Raw genomic sequence first — 22113 nt, forward strand, 5'->3', positions numbered from 1 at the left:
TACAGCACTGGTCTAGTAAAGCACTCTTGCTCCCTCTCCCTCTCCCTTAAGCGCTCTCTTCTTTCCCCCTCCTGCTCAGCCCCTTACATGGCTACTTCTCTTCCGCTTTGCATGACACTCTACACAGTCTAGAATTAGCCTTTGAAATTTGCCGGGAATTAACGTCATCAGTCGGGAGGACGACAGCTACGCACGCGCGGGGCACCTCCTCTGTCTCGCGCGCTAACTTTGCAGCCCCTCCAGCCAATCAAAATTAGCGTCGAAGCCCGAGTGCCGAGGACTCACCAATCGGAACTAGGAGGCGGGCCACGGTGGAGGCAGTGGCGAGAGGGGGCGGGGACAAGGAGAGGGCACGCACAGTTCTCGCTGCTGGGGTCTCTGCCGGCCAATAGGAGAGGCCTGAGGCCTGAAGGCGGTGGGGCGTGGCATTGGCGGCTCCAGCAACCGGAGGCCGTCCCAGGGCGGGCCAATCGGAGTAAGGAGGTGGGAGAAACCTAGCCAATCAGTGTGCAGGACGGGCAAGGAGGGTGGGGGGCGGCGAAGTCTCCTGCGGACGCCGCCCGCTCCCGAGCTTCTGTCAGGGGAGCCGGGCGTGCGGAGGCGGCTGAGGAGGCGGGAAGGCGGCAGTGGTTGAAGGGGTGATTGCTGACTAGCGGGGAGGGAGTGGGCAGCGATGGTGATGGCGGCGAAGAAGGGCCCGGGCCCGGGCGGCGGGGTCAGCGGGGGCAAGGCGGAGGCGGAGGCGGCCTCGGAGGTGTGGTGCCGTCGGGTGCGGGAGCTGGGTGGCTGCAGCCAGGCCGGGAACCGCCACTGCTTCGAGTGCGCCCAGCGCGGGGTCACCTACGTGGATATCACCGTGGGCAGCTTCGTGTGCACCACCTGCTCCGGCCTCCTGTGAGTGACCGGGAGGGAGTGGCCGAGGTCGGCGTGGGGGGACCCCGGGGACCCGGGGGCGGGGTGAGGAGGCCGGGGCTCCGGGGCGCGAGGGAAAGGGGCCAAGGTGAGGGGCGGCGGGGAGGTCAGGGAACGCGCCGGCTGTGGGGACGGGGTCTTCTGCTGCAGCGGTGTGGTGGGGAGGGGAAAGGGCAGGGGAGAGGAAGCAAGGCCGGAGTCGCTCTGCGGAGAGAAGGGTGCGGGTGCAGAAGGACGCCCGGAGAGGGACCGAGAAACTCCCCGAGGGGGTCGAGGCAAACTGCAAGTGGGGAGGGGAGAAAGTGCGGAGGATGGAAGGGAATTCGGAGTGGGATGCGGTGTCGGGACTTAAAGGGCCAGAAAATGACATGCACCTTTAGAGGGAACTTCATGCAGGTGGAAAGCAAAAAGGAAAAAGGTGGGGAAAGCCGGCCTGGAGATGGACGAGCACCTTTTTTCCTTCGGGCTTGTGTCCCTGCTGGAGTGTGAGATGCAGAAGCCAGCTGAAACTTGGTTGAAATTCCTATGATTAGAGTACAGGATTTAAAAAAAAAGCGAATTAACCCCGATTGACAGCCTAGAGATAGTGGCTGGAAGGGAGCCATGGTCCAGAGTTCAGGTGTAGATACTAATCTTAGCAGGGCTTTGAAATGTTACCCAGAGGGTAAAACTCTTACGAAATCTAAAAGATGAGTGCCAATGGGTTACCCTGGTAGAGAGCTTAGCTTTTTCAAACGTTTGCGCATCTAGGTGAGCCATCCTGAAGGTTAATCGTTTACACCTTTAAGCTCCCTGTTGCCATGACTGGATCCTGGCGGTAGCATCCAGGAAATTCTAGATTTTGGAGGGGCTTTGGTGCATCATCTGAGTGCTACTCTTGGCATTGGTACTGTTCGGTCATGCCAGAGTGAATTTACAGCCACAGTTCTAGCCTAGATTTCTGGTTATATAGTAAACCCCCCTCCACTCCCCTCTGCACTCCTCCTACCCCCAAATTAAGATATTATTTGGTTAGATGCATGATTAACATCTGATATCAGGCCTGGATCTCTGTTTTTTAATAAGTTTGTCAAGGGATTTATTTTGACAATTTTTTAGTCTTATTTTAAGACACTGTTGTTTTTGTTTTGTTTTTTAAAAAATGCTTTCCAGCCGGGCGCTGTGGCTGACGCCTGTAATCCTAGCACTTTGGGAGGCCGAGGCAGGCAGATCATGAGGTCAAGAGATCGAGACCATCCTGGCCAACATGGTGAAACCCCATCTGTACTAAAAATACAAAAATTAGCTGGGCGTGGTGGTGCGCACCTGTACTCCCAGCTACTTGGGAGGCTGAGGCAGGAGAATCACTTGAACCCGAGAGGTGGAGGTTGCAGTGAGCCAAGATCATGCCACTGCACTTCAGCCTGGTGACAGAGCAAGACACCGTCTCAAAAAAAAAAAGCTTTCCCTGTCTTGATACCTTTAGGAGCCAGGGAGCGAGCACTATTGTTCTTGCAAGACAGATGGGACAACAGAAGCAAAGAGAGGTTTCGTAACTTATCCAGTGCCATATGGGCATTGCTGTTTCCAACATTTGTTGTTTGATATTAGTGATGATCATGGCAGACCAGCAGTGAGGATTTAGTTTTCCCAAGATACAGTTTGGAATTATTTATTTTAACCTCCTTTGCTAAACTTCTCCCTGAGTTCTGATCAACCTCACTTGTGGGTTGTAAGGATGAACTCGACTTTGGTCTAAGTGAAAGCCATCGTGGCTCTTGGGATAATGATTGAGAACCCAAACAGTAATGTGTCATAAACTGAGATGGACTGAAATGAAGCAAGAGGATAGGGATTTGAGAGTGGGTGAAGAACTCTGGGGAGAGATTGAGCAACGTTTAGGAGTATGTATAGGGGTTGGGCTCGGTGGCTCACTATGTACAGGAGGCCAAGGTGAGCAGATCACTTGAGGTCAGGAGTTTCAAGACCAGCCTGGCCAACATGGCAAAATCTCATCTCTACTAAAAATACAAAAATTAGCCAGGCATGATGGCAGGTGCCTGTAATCCCAGCTACTCAGGAGGCTGAGGCAAGAGAATCGCTTAAACCCAAGAGGTGGAGGTTGCAGTGAGCCGAGATCGCACCACTGCACTCTCCAGCCTGGGTGACAGGGCGAGACTCTGTCTCAAAAAAAAAAAAAAAAAAAAAAAAAAAGGGAGTATGTATAGGTAAAGTAGAAAGAGAAAGAGCTGATTCCTGAAGATCCTGCTATGAGAAGCAGAAGGATGAAACTGATGGATAAAATTGAGTAACTGGGAAGTGCTGACATTGTTATCATTATTTTGTAGATCTTTGTTAAAGTGTCCCACAGATAACATTTCCCTTATAATACCCCTCAATCAGGACACAAAGCTAAGGTATCTGGGACACATTAAAAACTTGGTTTCTTTTTTCTTTTTTTTTTTGAGATGGAGTCTCACTCTGTTGCTTAGGCTGGAGTGCAATGGCGCGAACTCGGCTCACTGCAACCCCTGCCTCCTGGGTTTAAGCAATTCTCTTGCCTCAGCCTTCTGAGTAGCTGGGACTACAGGCATGCGCCACCACATCTGGCTAATGTTTGTATTTTTAGTAGAGATGGGGTTTCGCCATGTTGGCCAGGCTGGTCTCGAACTCCTGATCTCAAGTGATCCACCTGCCTCAGCCTCCCAAAGTGCTGGGATTACAGGCGTGAGCCACGGCACCCAGCCTGCTTAGCTTTTTGGTAAAGCATTATGAGACTAAATCAGGGAGTGATTCTCATGGCGGCGAATTTAGAGAGCATATTTTGGTATTTGGGAAATGAGAAGCTAGACCAACCCTTTGTTAGTAGGAAATGAGAGTGAAATGAAAGATCAAGAGGTTAGGCCAGTAAATGAAGCTGAATTGAAGGCATGTTGAGAGTTTAAGGAGAGAAATTTCAGGAGAAACTCGGCAAGAAAGCTGGGGTTTCCCTATATAATTATATATACGCATGACAAGGGCAAGGCATATAACCCTTGTAAAGGGGTCTTAACACAGTATTACCTGTGTCCCTTTGATGTGCTGTGGGAAGGAGTGGGAGCTGGTAGGTGGGCTGTAAGGCAGAATGTGAGGCAGGGGATGCTTATTTCTGGAGGCATGGCTCCATGGTGTCACAGAGACCAATTAGCATCTTAAATCCACATGATTGATTACCTGTAGATTAGGGTTTGGTGTTGGTGGGAAGTGAAAATTGTGGTCGGCTGACAGCCAGCACGTTCATTCATTCGGTCAGTCAACACTAACTTATTCAGTGCCTATCAAGCGCCAGACACTGTTTTAGGTACTGGAGATACAGTAGTGATAAGTTCCCATTTTCATGGAGCTGACATCCTAGCGGAAGCCATGGACTATAAAGAAATCGTTCTGTATTGCTAAAAGCTATGAAGTAAAATGAAGCTCTGTGGGTTAGAGTGATACCAAACTGAGGTATGATGCAAAGAGAAGAAATATTATTATTAATTTTTTTTTTGAGACGGAGTCTCGCTCTGTCGCCTAGGCTGGAGTGCAGTGGTCCGAACTTGGCTCACTGCAACCTCCACCTCCTGGTTTCAAGCGATTCTCCTGCCTCAGCCTCCCCAGGTAGCTGGGATTACAGGTGCACACCACCACGCCCAGCTAATTTTTGTATTTTTAGTAGAGACAGGGTTTTACCATGTTGGCCAGGCTGGTCTCAAACTCCTGACCTCAGGTGATCCACCTGCCTTGGCCTCCCAAAGTGCTGGGATTACAGGCATGAGCCACTGTGCCTGGCCTCGAGAAGAAATATTCTTTGTTAAAATGAAGAGGCTATTGAGGGAAGAAATTGAAATACCACACTTAGCACCTTAGCCAGAGAAAGGAGACAGCAGGATGACATTATTTTAAAGGCCAGTTTTCTGTTCAGTGGGTTACAAATATGTCTCCTTCATAAGGGGATAGAGTCGTCTGGGGGCAGTGAGCAAAATTACTAGAATTCCCAGCTGGTTGGATTGGCCGATGTAGTAAAGTTGATGGTTCCAGCCAAAGTTGAATTTCCTAAGATCTGAAGAAAAACACACATTTTAATATTGGTGGGTGGGTATGACTCTGCCTGCATCCCTGCATGTATGAACTCATTCTTGTTCTCTCTTTTTTAATGAGAAATATTTTCTCAGCTGTAGCAAAAACCTACAGCGTTGGTGTGAGGGCTTGAGAGAAAGGCTGCTAGTTTCTGCTGTTCCTAAATTTACATACATACTGCCACAATTGTAGGTCCCACACCTGACCTAGTTTTATTCATTTGGTTTTCTTCCAGTACCTAATTTCCTTAACCTAGATGTGGATCTGTTTAATTTCCCCAACATACACATATGCTTGTTTGTTTAGTTACATTTCTAATTCTTGGAGGATGAATCTGTCATTTGAATCTTAAGACGGGGTAAAAATTGCTGCTAAAAAGCATCTATTTGCAAAGCAGTGCTTTAAATGTTCTTTCTTGTTCTGGTTTGCCTGAATGCTTCTGTGGATGAACCACTGTTCCTCAGAAAGAAAATGGATGTTGAGGCCTGAGATCTCATTGACATAAGGATGGACTAACTTTGACACCCAATTTTTTCAGCAAAGTATGACATGTTTCCTTGATGTGGCTGTTTGGGTCCATCCTCAATTCATTGTTCTTCAGGCGTTCGTAATAGACACTTTTCTATTTCTGCCCAACTTTACTATGATCACAGGAGTCAGAATTAAGGTGGGCAGAGCTCTGGACTGGGTGTCAAGAATGCACTTGACAGCTCTTTATTTGTGACAAGTTCCTGCCCTCCTTGTGCCTTACTTTCCCTGTCAGGCTTGCTGGGGTTCTTAGTTGAAGCATTTTAATCTCCATGGGAGGAAAGGTACAGTATGTTCTTCAGTAATTCAGTACTTTTCCATCTGTCTGGGTTGGAGAGGTACACATGTACCTTGCCCCTGTTTTAGTCCCATCCCTCCATCCCCTTCTCTGTCACCTTTCATGTTGACCTCTGCTGGGCAGAGGTGGACAGAGTCTCACTAAATTACAGATGTAGGTGCTGTTTCATAAGGGGTGCATGAACCACTTGAAAAACCCCTAAGGAAGTAATAAATTACTAAAGGGATGAGAAAAAGCTCGACGTGGGGTGGTGAGTGGGGTGGTGGTTGTGGAGGGGGGTGGTGGTGAGACAGGTGAGGGCAGAGGGAGACATGTAAAAAAGATTGAGGTTGAGCCTAAAGGGAAGGGCAGCTGGATGCTATCAGGAGTCTACCTGGCTCTAATCAACAGGACAGCTGTTTATCATTGCTGCTGAGGAGGAACAAAGGAAATGGGTTGAAGCAGAATTTAGATCAGGAAGAGGTTTCCTAAAATTAGTGAAACTGACCCTGGAGCAGGGTAATAGGAGAGCCTTCCTCTTAGGGACTATTAAAAGTTCCTAACAGGGACTCTTCATGGCGATGTTTGCATCCAAGATAAGAGCTAAACTGGTTTAGTTGTACCCTGTTCAGAAGCAGAGGAGTGAAATCCCAGAGCAAAGAAACACGATCTGGGGTGTATGAATCTGAACACAATTGTTCAAAGGCAAGGATTTCCCAAGTCCAAATTTGGCACAAATGAAAAAGAACTTGGGTGCTGGGTGGAACTGGTTTTTTTCCATTGTCGACCTGGCAGAACTTTCTTATCTGAGCAGCTGAGCAGGTTTGATGCTTTTATGAAGCAAGATAGAAGCAAAAATATGGGCCAGCATGAGGGTGATGATCACAGAAAAACAAAAGGCGTGGTATTTGTGGAAATAGTACTATGCCTAATGGAATCAGAGGGGAGACGGGAGGGAGGGAAAGAGAGAGGACTGGGCAGATGTTAGCAGCTACACATACAAGTGGCTTCAGCTGCCAAATAATTCAGAATACTTCAAATGCCCTTTAGGTGCCCTGTGAAAAAGAAACCGAAGTGGATAAAGACAACCTGACTGGCTGGAGGCTTGAGTCCTAGTAATAATGTACTTTCAATTGGAAAAACTTACTCTATTCTGAGAAAATAAATTGATCTGTGTTCCTCCCCAGCACTTCCTGGTTAGAAATACCAGAATGAATTTGCTGTGATTACCTCTTTTGCGAGGAACCTGAGAGTTATGTTGGGGAGCTGGGTGCAAGTAGGAGAGCTGGGCCTGTTTAATTCCAGGCCAGTGACTCACATCTGGTCCGCTGCATGACCCTGGTATGTATGCAGTGAAATGCAGCACACCTCGGCCACATGATTTTAGCTACCAGGAGGAAGGGGGCTCTTGTTTCTAAATTGCTTCTTTTGGCCAGCAGTGGCCTCTCTGTGATTCAGAAAGAAAAACTCTGACTCATAGGCCATGTAACTAGGCCCCCTTCCTAGGCTGCAGTGTTGCCTTGTAGAGAATTCTCCCTGCCCCCAGACTGTGGCTCTGGTTGTACAAAATCCAGTCTACAGACATCAAGGTCAGAGCAATGCTTTTTGTACTGTGCTATGGAAACATCCTGTTCCATCAGATTCATTTGGCCCAAAGCACCTAAATCATTTCTTATTTTCTCTGCCTTCCCATCATCCTATCACGTCTGCCGCCCCCCGCTCCCTGCCACCCCCACCAAAAATAAACTCCAGGCTCAACCATAAGTTCTGTTCTAAGCATCCCATTTTGATTGATGCCTGGGTTGAGTCCCGCCTCCTCCTCCTAACAAGGAAGCACACCTCCCTGTTTACAGTTCTCTAACAGTTCCTGGTTATCCATTCAGGAAATGTCAATGACCTTTTTGTGATAGGCTTAGAATCTGTTTTTCTAGTGTAAACATAATATGTTTTACCTTCCCCATGACCGTTTCTCTTCCTTCCGCAACTGCTGCATCCTGGAGTCACGTTCTCCCTGATCCATCAGTGCCTGACTGAATAGCACCCTACAGCAGTGAGAAGTACCTTTGTCCAGGCTTCGTGGGTTCTTCTTGTGAGCTCCTGGTGATAAGATAACTCCGTCTTATAATTTTTGTATCCCCCACAGTGCCTCCCATAATGCCTTGTGTTTTGGCAAAGTAAATTTTGTTTGTAGGAGGTGAAGGAGAAGACCTTTGAGATCACAGAGACAGTGAGGTCTGGCTAGACTTCAGAAAGCTCTGACATTCTGAAGGGAAAGGGCCTAGTGGTTAAGGTGAGAAAGAGTATAAAAGCAGGCTGGCTAGAATTAAAAGCAAAACCAAACCAAGCCATTAGCAACAGAAGCCTTAGGAGAGAGAACGGACTATCTCTGAAATGTGATCGGAAGACAGTCTTCAGGGCAGATCAAGCTTAAGAGCTATTGTTTGATATGTAGTAACAAAGCCTTGCTTTTGTTTATCCCTGAGCTTATCTTTCCTTGGGGGCATCAGTCCTCTTTGATATTGCTTGTCTTTTATAAGAGCATTTTTGAGACCCTTTATACCTAAAGGTCTAGCAGCAGAATTGCTGCAAACAGCGTCAACTAGAGCCTCCAGTGTCCTGTCCTTTGTTAAAAATCCCATAATGAGTAATTTATCATCTGCAGGGTGGCCGCCCTTTACTGTTCACTCTGTACTGAGTCCGCCCACTCCCTGCCACCACCCCCCCTACCACCGCTGCTTTTGCTTACACCTCGCTGCTGTTTTCCCAGACTTGGCAGGAGCACTTGGATTCTGTGTGTGCACCTGTTAGTGTGAATGTATGTTTTCCCCACCTTCTTTGTGAATTTTCAGGATTTTCATCTGTTAAATATTTTTGTCTCTTTTTCCCCCTTTGCACTTCCTGAGGATGTCAGTCAGGACCCTATTCTGGATTTTTATTTGAGCAACTCGATTTGGCCATTTTTTGTTTCCATGAGAGTAAAAGTCTGAAGAGGCCTCATCTGCTGAGACTGCTTCCCTTCTGTCCCAGGGTCTAGCTTGTTTTGGTTTGGGCAGTTTTGTTTTAATCCGATGAGGGTGGTAGACCTAGACCAGAATAAAACTTAAGGTGCAACGACAGGAGAACCTATGAAGCCCTGCCTGGCTTAGCCCCAAGTTTCCTGTATTAGAACACTCCTGAGACCAGTTGAGTGGTGACAAGGAAGGCTTCTCTTCTCTTGTAATCTCCACAGGGTTCCTGGAGGCAGAACTGGATTCCCAGGGAGTTAACAGAACATACAGAGGAGGCACAAAAGCATTGCCACAGGATACATATTCCTTGCCCACGCCAGCCTCATAGCTTATGGTTGAACTTGACTTCTTCCTGCTTTACTGAGCGATATAGAAATAAGAAAATCAAATATTTCTTTTCCTAGAGATGGCTTCCTGAAAGAGAGGGACCCTCTCCATCCCACCACCACTCCACCCTTCTTTGTAGACACAAGGAGGGTCAGCTGGGCTAGAGACTGTTTTTTGTCACCAAATCCTGTTTTTGTTAGTGTTATCAAGAATAGTACTGGGCCTTCATTTTTGCCTTCCCTCATGCTTGAAGGATTTGTGTTTTTGTGGGCCCTGGGACCTTGGGGATGGGCTGCAGGTCTAAAACAATGATAAAGTAGGAAATGGGAAGTGGTCACACGTCTGAGTTCCCAGAAGTACCCCCTCGGCCTACAGGCTGAACACTGAAACTATTGGGATCTGAGCCAGGCTAGAGGAGGCTTCTGGATGGGCAGGCTCTACCTTTCCTCTCCAGAACTACTGGGATCACAGGATGTTCCTGACTCTCTCTTCCCTGTCTCTTTGGAGACTTCTTTTTTTGGGGGTTGGAGGGGGGTGGTGGGAGTGGGGACAGAGTCTTGCTGTCGCCCAGGCTGGAGTGCAGTGGGGTGATTTCGGCTCACTGTGGCCTCTGCCTCCCAGGTTCAAGCGATTCTCGTGCCTCAGCCTCCTAAGTAGCTGGGATTACAGGCGTGCACTACCACGCCTGGCTAATTTTTGCATTTTTAGTAGAGATGGGTTTTCACCATATTGGCCAGGCTGGTGTCGAACTCCTGGCCTCAAGTGAGCTGCCTGCCTCGGCCTTCTAAAGTGCTGGGATTACAGGTGTGAGTCACTGTGCCTGGCCTCTCTTTGGAGACTTCTAATGTCTCCAAAATATTCCAAATATTTCCCTTCTTTCCTGGAAGTAGGAAGTAGCTTCAGATGGGGGGGTTCTATCTGAGCTTAGTTTATATGCTATTCTTTCACCCTTTCTCCCTCCTCCTCCTCCCATGAACAGCCTGCTGTGCTAACTGCATTATACTTCTCTTTCTTCCTGTTTCTCTCCCGTAGGAGAGGGCTGAACCCCCCTCATCGTGTCAAGTCAATCTCCATGACAACTTTCACTGAGCCTGAAGTAGTATTCCTGCAATCCCGTGGAAATGAGGTGAGCTGCCACTGATGGAGTGGTGAGAAGGTCGCCCTATCTGCAGGTGGGACTTTGCCTCAAGATTGTAGGGAAACCTTACGGTTTTATTTTTGGTTGAGTTTCTCTTAATTTTTTCATATGTATGATTTCTTTCCTTAGGTATATTTACAGAATCTTTATTCTGTTATACAAATCGTGGTTTGTCTAGGCCCCCTTTTCAGGAGTCAGGGGAAGTAGCAATATCTTTGTAGGATGTGGCACCCGAGCAATGGAGGGGTGGAATGACCAGAGCTCCAGAGCATGAGCATTCAGAGTTGACTGGGCCAGCCCCTCTGAGGAAGCTTTCCTGGAGCCAGCTCTGCTGCCTTAAGCCTTGACAACCTGGATTTAAGTGCATATCTTTTACTTGAAAGTGACTTAAACCCCTTCCCTAGCTAAATCTGCTGATCAGAAGTTGGTATCCTTGGCGTTAGCAGTACCCCTAGCTTATGGGTGATTGGTTTACTTAGAGGGTGTCCTCAAGGGCCTCTGGAGGTGTCCTGGAAGCCAGAGCTCTGAAAATTGTCCTGGACCCTACCCTTATCGAAATTTAATTCTCCATAATTCTCATGGCCCTCTATTTTCCTTTTTCAATACATGTCACAAAATGTGATTATAACTTTAGTTTTATTTATCTAAGATATGACTGCCCCATTGGATTATAAACTCTGCGAGGGCAGGAATCATGTCTGGTTTGTAGATAGACCCAGATCCTAGCACTGTGTCCATGCTCAATATTTATTTATTTATTTATTTATTTATTGGAGACAAGGTCTTGCTCTGTCACCCAGGCTGGAGTGTAATGGCGCAATCTTGGCTCACTGCAACCTCAACCTCCTGGGCTCAAACGATCCTCCCACCTCAGCCTCCCAAGTAGCTGGAACTATAGGCACGTGCCACCACGCTCCACTAATTTTTGCATTTTTTTTAGAGAGTAGGTTTCGCTGTGTTGCCCAGACTGCTCTTGAACTCCTGTACTCAAGTGATCCACCCACCTCGGCCTTTCAAAGTGCTCAGATTACAGGTGTGAGCCACCACACCCAGCCAATATATATTTACTGATGAATAAATAGGAAGTGGTGGCTGGATGCAGTGGCTCATGCCTGTAATCCCAGAACTTTGGGTAGCTGAGATGGGCAGATTACCAGGTCAAGAGATCGAGACCATCCTGGCCAACATGGTGAAACCTCACCTCTACTAAAAATACAAAAATTAGCTGGGCGTGGTGGCGCACGCCTATAGTCTCAGCTACTTGGGAGACTGAGGCAGGAGAATCGCTTGAACCCCGGAGGTGGAGGTTGCAGTGAGCTGAGATTGTGCCACTGCACTCCAGCCCAGCAACAGAGCGAGACTCCGTCTCAAAAAAAAAAAAAAAAAAAGGAAGTGGTATCTTTTGTATTTCCTGCTTTCTGCTCCCACTCCTCTGACACCTTCATTCTTTTAGGTTTGCCGGAAGATTTGGCTGGGTCTGTTTGATGCTCGGACATCTTTAGTACCAGATTCCAGGGATCCTCAGAAAGTGAAGGAGTTTCTCCAGGAAAAATATGAGAAGAAGAGATGGTAAGGAGTAGGAAAGAGGTTGCTACGGAAACGTGTTCAAGACATTCTTCATCTGACAGTCCAGTTTCTAGAGTTGAATTTGGCCTTCTCACAAAGACTAGACTTGGGTTGATTCTGTTCCACTCACATTCAGTTACGGCTAAAATAAATCTACATGAAAGGACAACTTGTTCTCAGTCACTAACCCTGCAGATTTTTATGTCCTCTCTTTTGGAGAGATAGTAGACTGATTGGAGTCGGGAGGCAGGCCTGTGGGTGTTCATTTTTATAGCTCAGCTGATCTTGTGTATGGGGAGAGATGGCTGGAAGCACACATCCTATAGTTTTATTCCTTTAACCCATCATTTCATGATTTTTTTTTTTTTGAGACAAGTTCTCACTCTGTTGCCCAGGCTAGAGTGCAGTGCCACAGTCACAGCTTACTGCAGTCTCAGCTTCTTGGAGCTCAGGTGATCCTCCTACCTCATCCTCCCCAGTAACTGGGACTACAGGTGTGTGCCACCATGCCTGGCTAATTTACATATATATACATATATATATATATATATATATATATATATATATATTTATTTATTTATTTATTTTTATTTATTTATTTTTTTGAGACGGATTCTCGCTCTGTCGCCCAGGCTGGAGTGCAGTGGCACGATCTCGGCTCACTCCAAGTTCCACCTCCCGGGTTCATGCCATTCTCCTGCCTCAGCCTCCTGAGAAGCTGGGACTACAGGCGCCCGCCACCACACCTGGCTAATTTTTTGTATTTTTAGTAGAGACAGGGTTTCACCATGTTAGCCAGGATGGTCTCGATCTCCTGACCTCGTGATCCACCCGCCTTGGCTTCCCAAAGTGCTGGGATTACAGGCATGAGCCACCGCGCCCGGCCTTAATTTTTATATTTTTTGTAGAAATGGGGTTTCACCATGTCGCCCAGGCTGGTCTGAAACTCCTGGGCTCAAGTGATCTGCCTGCCTTGGCCTCCCAAAGTGCTGGGATCACAGGCGTGGGCCACCACGCCTGGCCTTGTTTCATGATTTATATGTACAGTCAGCCCTCTGTATCTGTAGATTCTGGAACCATGGATCCAATCAACCTCACATCAAAAATATTTGGGAAAACAGGCCAGGAAAGGTGGCTCACGCCTGTAATCCCAGCACTTTGGGAGGCTGAGGTGGGCAGACCACTTGAGGTCAGGAGTTCGAGACCAACCTGGCCAACATGGTGAAACCCCGTCCCTACTAAAAATACAAAAAAATTAGCTGGGTGTGGTGGTGGACACCTGTAATCCCAGCTACTCTGGAGGCTGAGGCAGGAAAATCGCTTGAACCCAGGAGGCGGAGGTTGCAGTGAGCTGAGATCATGCCACTGCACTCCAGCCTGGGCAAAGAGAGAGACTGTCTCAAAAAAAAAAAAAAAAAAAGTAGGGAACACAAAAAATAACAATACAACAATAAAAAACAATACAAATAAGGCCAGGCGCGGTGGCTCATGCCTGTAATCCCAGCACTTTGGGAGACCGAGGCGGGTGGATCACAGGGTCAGGAGTTCAAGACTAGCCTGGCCAACATGGTGAAACCCCGTTTCTACTAAAAATACAAAAAATTAGCCGGGCATGGTCATGGGCGCCTGTAATCCCAGCTACTCAGGAAGCTGAGGCAGAGAACTGCTTGAACCCGGGAGGCGGTGGTTGCAGTGAGCCGAGATCATGCCACTGTACTCCAGTCTGGGTGACAGAGTGAGACTCCGTCTCAAAAAAAAAAAATAATAATAATAATACAAATAAAAAGCAATACAATATAGCAACTATTCCATGGCATTTACATTGTATTAGGTATTATAAGTAACCTAGAGATAATTTAAAGTATCTTAGAGGATGTACATATTTGATATGCAAATACTTCACCATATTATATAAGAGAGTTGAGCGTCCCGTCCTCTGATTATGGAATTGTCAGGGGGATCCTGGAACCAGTTCCCTGAGGATACCATGGGACAACTATATTTTGTCTTCCTGATGAAGGAAACAGCATCTCCATTCTCCCTTACCTTTCCTCTCCCCTGGTATCACTTCTTGTGGGATTTCTGGGGTGTGTACATGTTGGGAGGTAACTGTGAGGTAGAGAAGAGAATGCAGAGAACAAAGAGATTGATGTGGATAAGACCACACTGCGGAGTCCCTCCTACGGATGTCCTCGGGATTAAGATGACACTTACAGAGTAGAGGCCACATACACTGTAGTGGAAGGGAATTGTTCCAGCAGGAGCTGGCAGGGTAGAAGTGTGGATTGTGAGCACCTAGAGGATGAGGCGGCAGGCAGCTTTTCTATGGAGCTGAGAAGAAGGAGTCTGAAGAAACACCCAGAAAATAAAAGAGGGGGACCTTTGCCAGGTGCCGTGGCTCACGCCTGTAATCCCAGAACTTTGGAGGCTAAGGCAGGAGGATCACCTGAGGCCAAGAGGTTGAGACCAGCCTAGGCAACATAGCGAGACCTCGTCACTACAAATAATTAAAAAATTAGCCAGGCATGGTAGCATGTACTTGTTTGTGGTCCCAGCTACTTGGGAGGCTGAGGCAGGAGAATCACTTGAGCCTGGGTGGTTAAGGCTGTGTTGAGCCAACATTGCCCCACTGCACTCCAGCCTGGGTGACAGAGCGAGACCCTGTCTCAAAAAAACCAAAAGATGTTCAAGGGGATGCTCAAGATAGGAAGAACTTTGCTAAGTTGCCCAGTTCCCTTCAAAAAAGGGAATTAGTAGAGAAAAATGATCATAGATTTTGACTCCTATAACCTGTGTCTTCCCAAACACCTAAGCTGAGCGTTGTCCAAAGTTTCATCCCTCTCTTTACAGCCTAACTATTCTTTCTCAAAGGTATGTCCCCCCAGACCAAGTCAAGGGGCCCACTTATACCAAAGGCAGTGCCTCCACCCCTGTGCAGGGCTCCATCCCAGAAGGGAAGCCCCTTCGGACACTTCTGGGTGATCCTGCACCGTCTCTCTCAGTTGCTGCCTCCACCTCGAGCCAGGTAACTCTCAGATCTGCTCGTCATGTTTCTGTTGAGATTTGGGAGACAGGAGTGTCAGTTTCCTGAATCAGATTCCCCAGACTTAGCAGACAACAGTGCAGGAGCTGTGAGTTGGGTCTCAGCTCTGCTGTTAACCTGTATCTTGTATTTGTCACTTCTGAACCTCATATCTTTTGGAAGTCAGAACCTAACAGGAAGTGGTATTTAGGAAAGTCAGAATATCAGCTCCAAACCTGAGCATTCCATCAAAGAAACACAGAAGGGGCTGGAATATGGTGTCCAATACCTGGGAAAGTTAAGGAGTAACAGCCCCGGGGGCAGTGTTGGGCAATATTCCTGTATATCTCAGGGTTACCTTGGCTCATGTGCTGTAAAATGTGTGGTTCTTGGAGCAGGTATACTGAGAAGATGAGGATGATATGAGCTATGAGAAGGGCTAAGGCAGCTCCTGCCCAGGAAACTTCTAGGTTGAGGGCAGTTACTCACTGTCTTCTCTCTCTACCTGCCTATCTGAGGGCAACCTGGGGAGCCAGAGGAGGGCCTGGGGCATGTCTGGGATTCTAAGGGCTGTATGCATTCCTTCTCCTCCAAGCCCGTCAGTCAGTCTCACGCTCGGACATCCCAGGCCCGGAGCACTCAGCCACCTCCCCACTCCTCTGTCAAAAAAGCCAGTACTGACCTGCTGGCTGACATCGGTGGAGACCCCTTTGCCGCACCCCAGATGGCACCAGCTTTTGCTGCATTCCCTGCCTTTGGGGGTAAGTGGGTTTTGGGATGGGACCCTCCCTACAGCATATATACTTACAACATGAGAGATCCAGTCCCTGGAGATGACCATGGCTCTAGATCTTCTCATGCAAACAAATGTGAAGGTCACTCTGAAGCAGTGAGGCTGGGAGGATTGGGGTCAAATAAGTACAGCCAGGATTATGTTTGGGAGTTTGATCCTAAAACATTACAGTCGAGAGCTCCTAGCACTTCCTTTTAGAACACTGGAAATAGCCTTTTTAAAAATTATTTTCTGTCTCTGTTAAAATGGGAGGAGGGGGATTATCACGTGTTCCATTTCACCAAAGATTATTCTTCCCCCAAATCAGCAATAGCCAGTAGAGGGTTCAGCAGCATAGAATCTGTTTTCCCTCTTTAAAAATTTTTAAGCCGGACACAGTGGCTCACACCTTTAATCCTAGCATTTGAGAGGCTGACGCGGGCAGATCATCTGAGGTCAGGAGTTCAAGACCAGCCTGGCCAACGTGGTGAAACCCCGTCTCTACTAAAAAGAAAAAAAAATTAGCCAAGTGTGGTGGCATGCGCGTGTAGTCCCAGCTACTCGGGAGGCTGAGGCAGGAGAATTGCTTGAACCTAGGAGGTGGAGGTTGCAGTGAACCACAGTCGCGCCACCGCACTCTAGCCTAGGTGACAGAGTGAGACTCCGTCTCAAAAAAAAAAAAAAAAAAAAAATTTCAAGCTCCTTCCTCCATGAAAAAAAAATTTCATGCTCCAAACTAGGCCCTGACAAAAATGTTAATGCCTCATGGAGTAAGGACAGAAGAGGGCAGGGAGTGAACCTGGAGGCCCTGGGTGCCCCTGTCCCCCTGTGTGGGTCTGGCTCTTGGCCCCAGGCCCCACCCATTTCCCTTTGAAGAGAACCCTGTGGAAAGGCAGATGTCCCATAAGAGTGGCCTTGGCCTTTAGAATTAGTAGCTATATTACATGGATAGGCATATACATTTTCTTTTCTTTTTCTGTTGTGTTTTGTTTTTTTTGAGTCAGAGTCTTATTCTGTCACCCAGGCTAGAGTAGAGTGGCACAATCTCGGCTCACTGCAACCTCCACCTCCCAGGTTTAAGCAATTCTCATGCCTCAGCCTCCGAGGTAGCTGGGATTACAGGCATGCACCACCACGCCCAGCTAATTTTTATATTTTTAGTAGAGACAGGTTTCACCATGTTGGCCAGGCTGGTCTTGAACTTCTGACCTCAAGTAATCTGCCCGCCTCGGCCTCCCAAAGTGCTGGGATTACAGGCGTGAGCTACCACACCCGACAATTTTCTATATAACCTTTATGTTTCTTCTACCTACAGGCCAGGCACCTTCCCACGGAGGCTTTGCCAACTTTGATGCCTTTAGCAGTGGCCCCAGCTCTTCTGTGTTTGGAAGCCTCCCTCCAGCTGGTCAAGCCACGTTCCAGGCCCAGCCAACTCCTGCAGGTAAACTCTGCCCCACTGGCTTCCTTTCTCTTCCAACTGTGTCCATTTGTTCATGTCCATAAATCACCCTTCATTCATATCCTCACTATCCTAAAGAACTGCGCAAAGCAGCAAAGCACAAAGAGAAGCAGGTCCAGGAGAGGATGAGCATGTCTGACACATTCTTGTCAGGGAGAGGGGGCTCTACTGTTCTGCTTTTTCATGAAAGGAAAATGACTAAGATTGCAGCAGGAGCTGTGTGGGTTATACACTAGGAAACTTTTCACTAGGAAGTATGGAAGACCTGAGTCCTAGAAAAATTGAAAATGGATGTGACTTTTTCTCTAAGGTGCTCTTGTCTGCATAGTATACTGTCCCAAAGGGTCAAGGGTCAAGGTAGTCTCCAGAAGTCCTCATCCATCCCTCTAAGACCAAAGGCCTATAAACTCTATGTTGCTGCCAGCCACAATGGCTCACGCCTGTAATCCTAACACTTTGGGAGGCCAAGGTGGGAGGATCGCTTGAGCCCAGGAGTTTGAGGCTGTAGTGAGTGATTATTGTGCCATTGCACTCCAGTCTGGGTGACAGAGTGAGACCCTGTCTCAAAACAAACGAACGAACAAACAAAACCAAATAAACTGTGTTATTTAGCCATTGCAAGAGACTTTTCAGGCCTTCTTAAAGCATTCTGCTCCTTCCCAAGCTCTACACATTGAGTCTTCATAGCCTTTGGGTGCCTTCTGCCTTTGGACATCCTGGACACATGGGAGGGCAGCTGCAGTGCTCGCTGTCAGGCTCAGATGTCTGGGGAAAAGCCAGTGATGTACACTCTTTCTTTCTCTCTTCCTCTACCCACCCTTCTCTTCTCCACCCTCACTGCCAGCCAGTCGGATGCTAACTGAAAGTTACAGCTTTGGTAAGTTATTCTTCCCACCCCAGAGCCTACCCAAGTTCCTCTGATCATAGAGTTTTGAGGGCTGGAAGGAACCCTTAAAATTTGGCCATTTGACAGATAAGGCAGTTAAGCAATTTCCCTAGTCATGCAGGCCACAGAGTGACCAAGCTGAGACCAGAGCCCAGACTTCTTGACTCATGCTCTGCCTACAGCCTTCTCACTGTGCCACTGTGAGCTGATTAGCTGCTTTTGTTTTTATTTTATCGTTTTGGAGGGTGACAAGAAGAAACATTTCATATTGATAAAAGTTGGCCGGACATGGTGGCTTACACCTGTGATCCTAGCACTTTGGGAGGCCCCAGGTGGGCAGATCACCTGAGGTCAGGAGTTTGACATCAGCCTGGCCAACATGGTGAAACACTGTCTCTACTCAAAATACAAAAATTAGCTGGGCATGGTGGCAGGCGCCTGTAATCCCAGCTACTCGGGGGACTGAGGCAGGAGAATCACTTGAACCTGGGAGACAGAGGCTGCAGTGAGCCGAGATCCTGCCACTGCACTCCAGCCCGAGTGACAGAGTAAGACTCTGTCTCAAAAAAAAAAAAAAAAAAAAGTTCACAAAGAGGTTCTCAAAATCATGTACTTAAAATAACTGACCGCATACCCATGAGATTCACAAAGCAAAAACTATTAGACACAATCAGAATTTAAAAAGCCAAAGGAGTAGGAGACTATAATATGCTTTCCCACATGACTAACAGACAAGTAAGAAAGAAACTATAGGAAAAAAAACCTCCATAAATTCTAACAAAGAGAAATCACATAGGTCACATTCTGGTTTTTGTTGTTTTGTTTTGTTTTTTTGTTTGTGTGTTTTTTTGAGACAGAGTCTTACTGTGTTGCCCAGGCTGGAGTGCAATGGCGCAATCTCATTCAAGCGATTCTCCTGCCTCAGCCTCTTGAGTAGCAGGATTACAGGTGCATGCCACCACGCCTGGCTAATTTTTGTATTTTTAGTAGAGACGGGTTTTCACCATGTTGGCTAGGCCGGTCTCAATCTCCTGACCTCAAGTGATCCGCCTGCCTTGGCCTCCCAAAGTTCTGGGATTATAGGCATGGGCCACCATGCCTGGCCATAGGTCACATTCTGTATGATAAAAGATGACATAAACAAAGCTTAAAGGCATGAAACAGATGGAGAGAAGATACAACATGGAAAACAGATGGAAGTTAGTATCCATAGAGTATTTCTAAAATTCCTGTGAATATGAGAATATAATAATGGACAAGACATATAAGCAGGTAACACCCAGAAAAAAAAATACGAAAATAGGCCAGGCGCGGTGGCTCATGCCTATAATCCCAGTAGTTTGGGAAGCTGAGGCAGGTGGATCACCTGAGGTCAGGAGTTCAAGACCAGCCTTGCCAATATGGTGAAACCCTGTCTCTGCTAAAAATACAAATATTAGCCAGGCGTGGTGGCAGGCGCCTGTAATAGCAGCTACTTGGGAGGCTGAGGCAGGAGAATCACTTGAACCCGGGAGGCGGAGGTTGCAGTGAGCAGAGATCGTGCTATTGCACTCCAGCCTGGGCGACAAGAGCGAGACTTTGTCTCGAAAAAGAAGAAAAAACAAAAGAAAATATCCTCAACCTAACTAATCAGAGAAATGCAAACTAGGATAAGATAGTTTTGCACATCATATTGGCAAAATTTTTAGATTGATAATGGCCAGTATTATGTGGGGAAAAGGACATTCTTGTGCGCTGTTGGCAGGAATTGTACATTGGTGCAGGAATATTCAATTTAGTAAGAAAGGTGTGCTCCTAGGAATGGGAGCACTCGAGGAAACAGCCTATATAAAGTTGTTATAGTTGCGTCCCTTCTGAAATGCCTTCCCAGTACAATTGATTGCTCTAAAGACAGAGTTTTTTTGTTTTTGTTTTTGTTTTTTTTTAGATGGAGTCTCACTCTGTCACCCAGGCTGGAGTGTAGTGGCACGATCTCGGCTCACTGCAAACTCCGCCTCCCGGGTTCACACCATTCTCCTGCCTCAGCCTCCTGAGTAGCTGGGACTACAGGTGCCCACCACCACACCTGGCTAATTTTTTGTATTTTTAGTAGAGATGGGGTTTCACCGTAAAGACAGTTTTTGGGGCAGACTCAGAGAGAAGGAAGGGCTCAGCTCCACCGATGTCCCAAGCATTAAACCTTTTGTCCACTATCTGGTTGTCTCAAAAAGCAGTCAATCACTGGGCTCAGTGGCTCATACCTGTAATCCCGGCACTTTGGGAGGCTGAGTGGGGTGCATCATTTGAGGTCAGAAGTTTGAAACCAGCCTGGCCTACATGGTGAAACCCCTCTCTACCAAAATACAAAAATTAGCCAGGCATGGTGGTGCGTGACTGTAGTCCCAACTACTGGGGAGGCTGAGGCAGGAAGATTGCTTGAACCCAGGAGGCTGAGGTAGTAGTGAGCTGAAATTGTGCCACTGCACTCCAGCCTGGGCGACCAAGCAAGACTCTGTCTCAAACAAAACAAAACAAAAACAGTCAATCTACAGCCAAACCCAGAGCCAAGGAACATTTCCGAGGATCCTGCCATTGTTGGGTGCCTCCGTGCATTATGTCCATGAGGAAGGAAAGAGCTTCCCTTTGCAGGATACTGGCTCAACTTGGCCCAGATCTAATGCTGATAATTGGCAGAACCACTTCCCACTACACCATGATCATGCAGGTGTTCCCGTGAGTGTGACTTAGCTATTGGGTGTGAACTGAGAGAGGAGATTTTGAGAGGTGGGTGTCTCTTCTGACAAACCTGCTTTTATTTTTATATTTCTGAGGGGGAGTATGGAGAGAGGGGAGGTTTTCAAAACTGCTTCTCTCCCTCAAACTGTGATAAGGCAGGGCAGAAATCTAGCTGCGTGGTGTAAGAAGCGCGTGAAGGCCGGGTGTGGTGGCTCATGCCTGTAATCCCATCACTTGGGGAGGCTGAGGTGGGCAGATCACCTGAGCTCAGGAGTTCGAGACCAGCCTGGGCAACATGGCAAAACTTCATCTCTACCAAAAATACAAATAATTAGCTGGACATGGTGGTGCATGCCTGTAGTCCCAGCTACTCAGGAGGCCAAGGTGGGAGAATCAGCTGAGCCCTGAAGGTTGAGGCTGCAGTCAGCTGATATCATGCCACTGCACTCCAGCCTGGGCAACTGGAATGAGGCCCTGTCTCAAAAAAAAAAAAAAAAAAAAAAGTGCATGAAATGAAAAGCAGACAGGAGTGCAGGTGTTTCTTGGGCCACCGCCTCCTTTGTGAGAATGCACCCTCTCTGCAAAGGGCCAACCCCGCCTGGGCTAGGGATGGTTCTGCCCCCTGGTGTCCACAGGGAGGCACAGCATGGCCTGCAGCCTCTCTCCCAGCCTGGTCCTCACTGGATGAAGCTCCTGGAACATGAAGGACCACAGCAGTACAAAGAGTCAGCCATCCGAGGAGAGGGAGCCATGCTTGCGTGGAAATTCCACATACTGTACTTGGAGGCAGGCAGGCAGGGAAAGACCTCGGCTGGGAGAGTCAGTAGAGGATCTAACACCATGCTGCTGGCTTTTTTTTTTTTTTTTGAAACAGTCTCTCCCTGTCGCCCAGGCTGGAGTGCAGTGGCTCAATCTTGGCTCACTGCAATCTTCCTCTTCCAGGTTCAAGTGATTCTGGTGCCTCAGCCTCCCGTGTAGCTGGGATTACAGGTATGCACCACCACGCCCAGCTTATTTTTGTGCTTTTAGTAGAGACAGGGTTTTGCCATGTTGGCCAGGCTTGTCTCGAACTCCTGACCTCAAGCGATCTGCTTGCCTCAGCCTCCCAAAGTTCTGGGATTACAGGTGTGAGCCACTGGGCCCAGCCCCACCCAGGTGGCTTTCTAGCCTGTCTTACATCCTGTGGATTAGAAAGGATTGATGACCAAGTAAGCACAGTGGCATTGTAGCCTTGCCCAGGAGGAAGCTGGCAGCCAGCACTCGTTCATCTAGAAAGCCCAGGCATTTAGAAAGGAGGTGGCAAAGGAGAGCACTGTCTTACAAGTGCCGACACTCAATGAGAGGGAGCGGGGCTTCAGGACCTGGCAGCAGGTAGGCACTGGGCACTTCGTCTTCCCTGCTAGATTCTCAGCTTCTCCCATTTAGG

General features: G+C 47.8%; 1 protein-coding gene across 4 annotated transcripts in view; it reads left to right on the top strand.

The window, feature by feature from the left end:
• Positions 1-529: 529 nt before the first annotated feature.
• The window catches only part of AGFG2 (ArfGAP with FG repeats 2), a 31499-nt gene continuing 9915 nt past the window's right edge, over positions 530-22113 (top strand). For 2 of the 4 annotated variants that reach the window (XR_008503799.2, XM_063668171.1), the window contains exons 1-7: positions 559-894; positions 10162-10255; positions 11721-11836; positions 14705-14858; positions 15451-15616; positions 16943-17068; positions 17931-17963. Coding sequence is in view for 3 of the 4 variants with exons in the window: in XM_063668171.1 (XP_063524241.1) it covers positions 674-894; positions 10162-10255; positions 11721-11836; positions 14705-14858; positions 15451-15616; positions 16943-17068; positions 17931-17963 (910 nt within the window). In the remaining variant the exon portion in view is untranslated. Of the gene's footprint in view, positions 895-10161; positions 10256-11720; positions 11837-14704; positions 14859-15450; positions 15617-16942; positions 17069-17930; positions 17964-21629; positions 22046-22113 lie in introns of those variants that run through there. The other 2 variants (XM_054496359.2, XM_054496358.2) reach the window with 2 other exon arrangements.

Source organism: Pongo pygmaeus, chromosome 6 (genome assembly GCF_028885625.2).
Source record: "Pongo pygmaeus isolate AG05252 chromosome 6, NHGRI_mPonPyg2-v2.0_pri, whole genome shotgun sequence".
Taxonomy (NCBI): domain Eukaryota; kingdom Metazoa; phylum Chordata; class Mammalia; order Primates; family Hominidae; genus Pongo; species Pongo pygmaeus.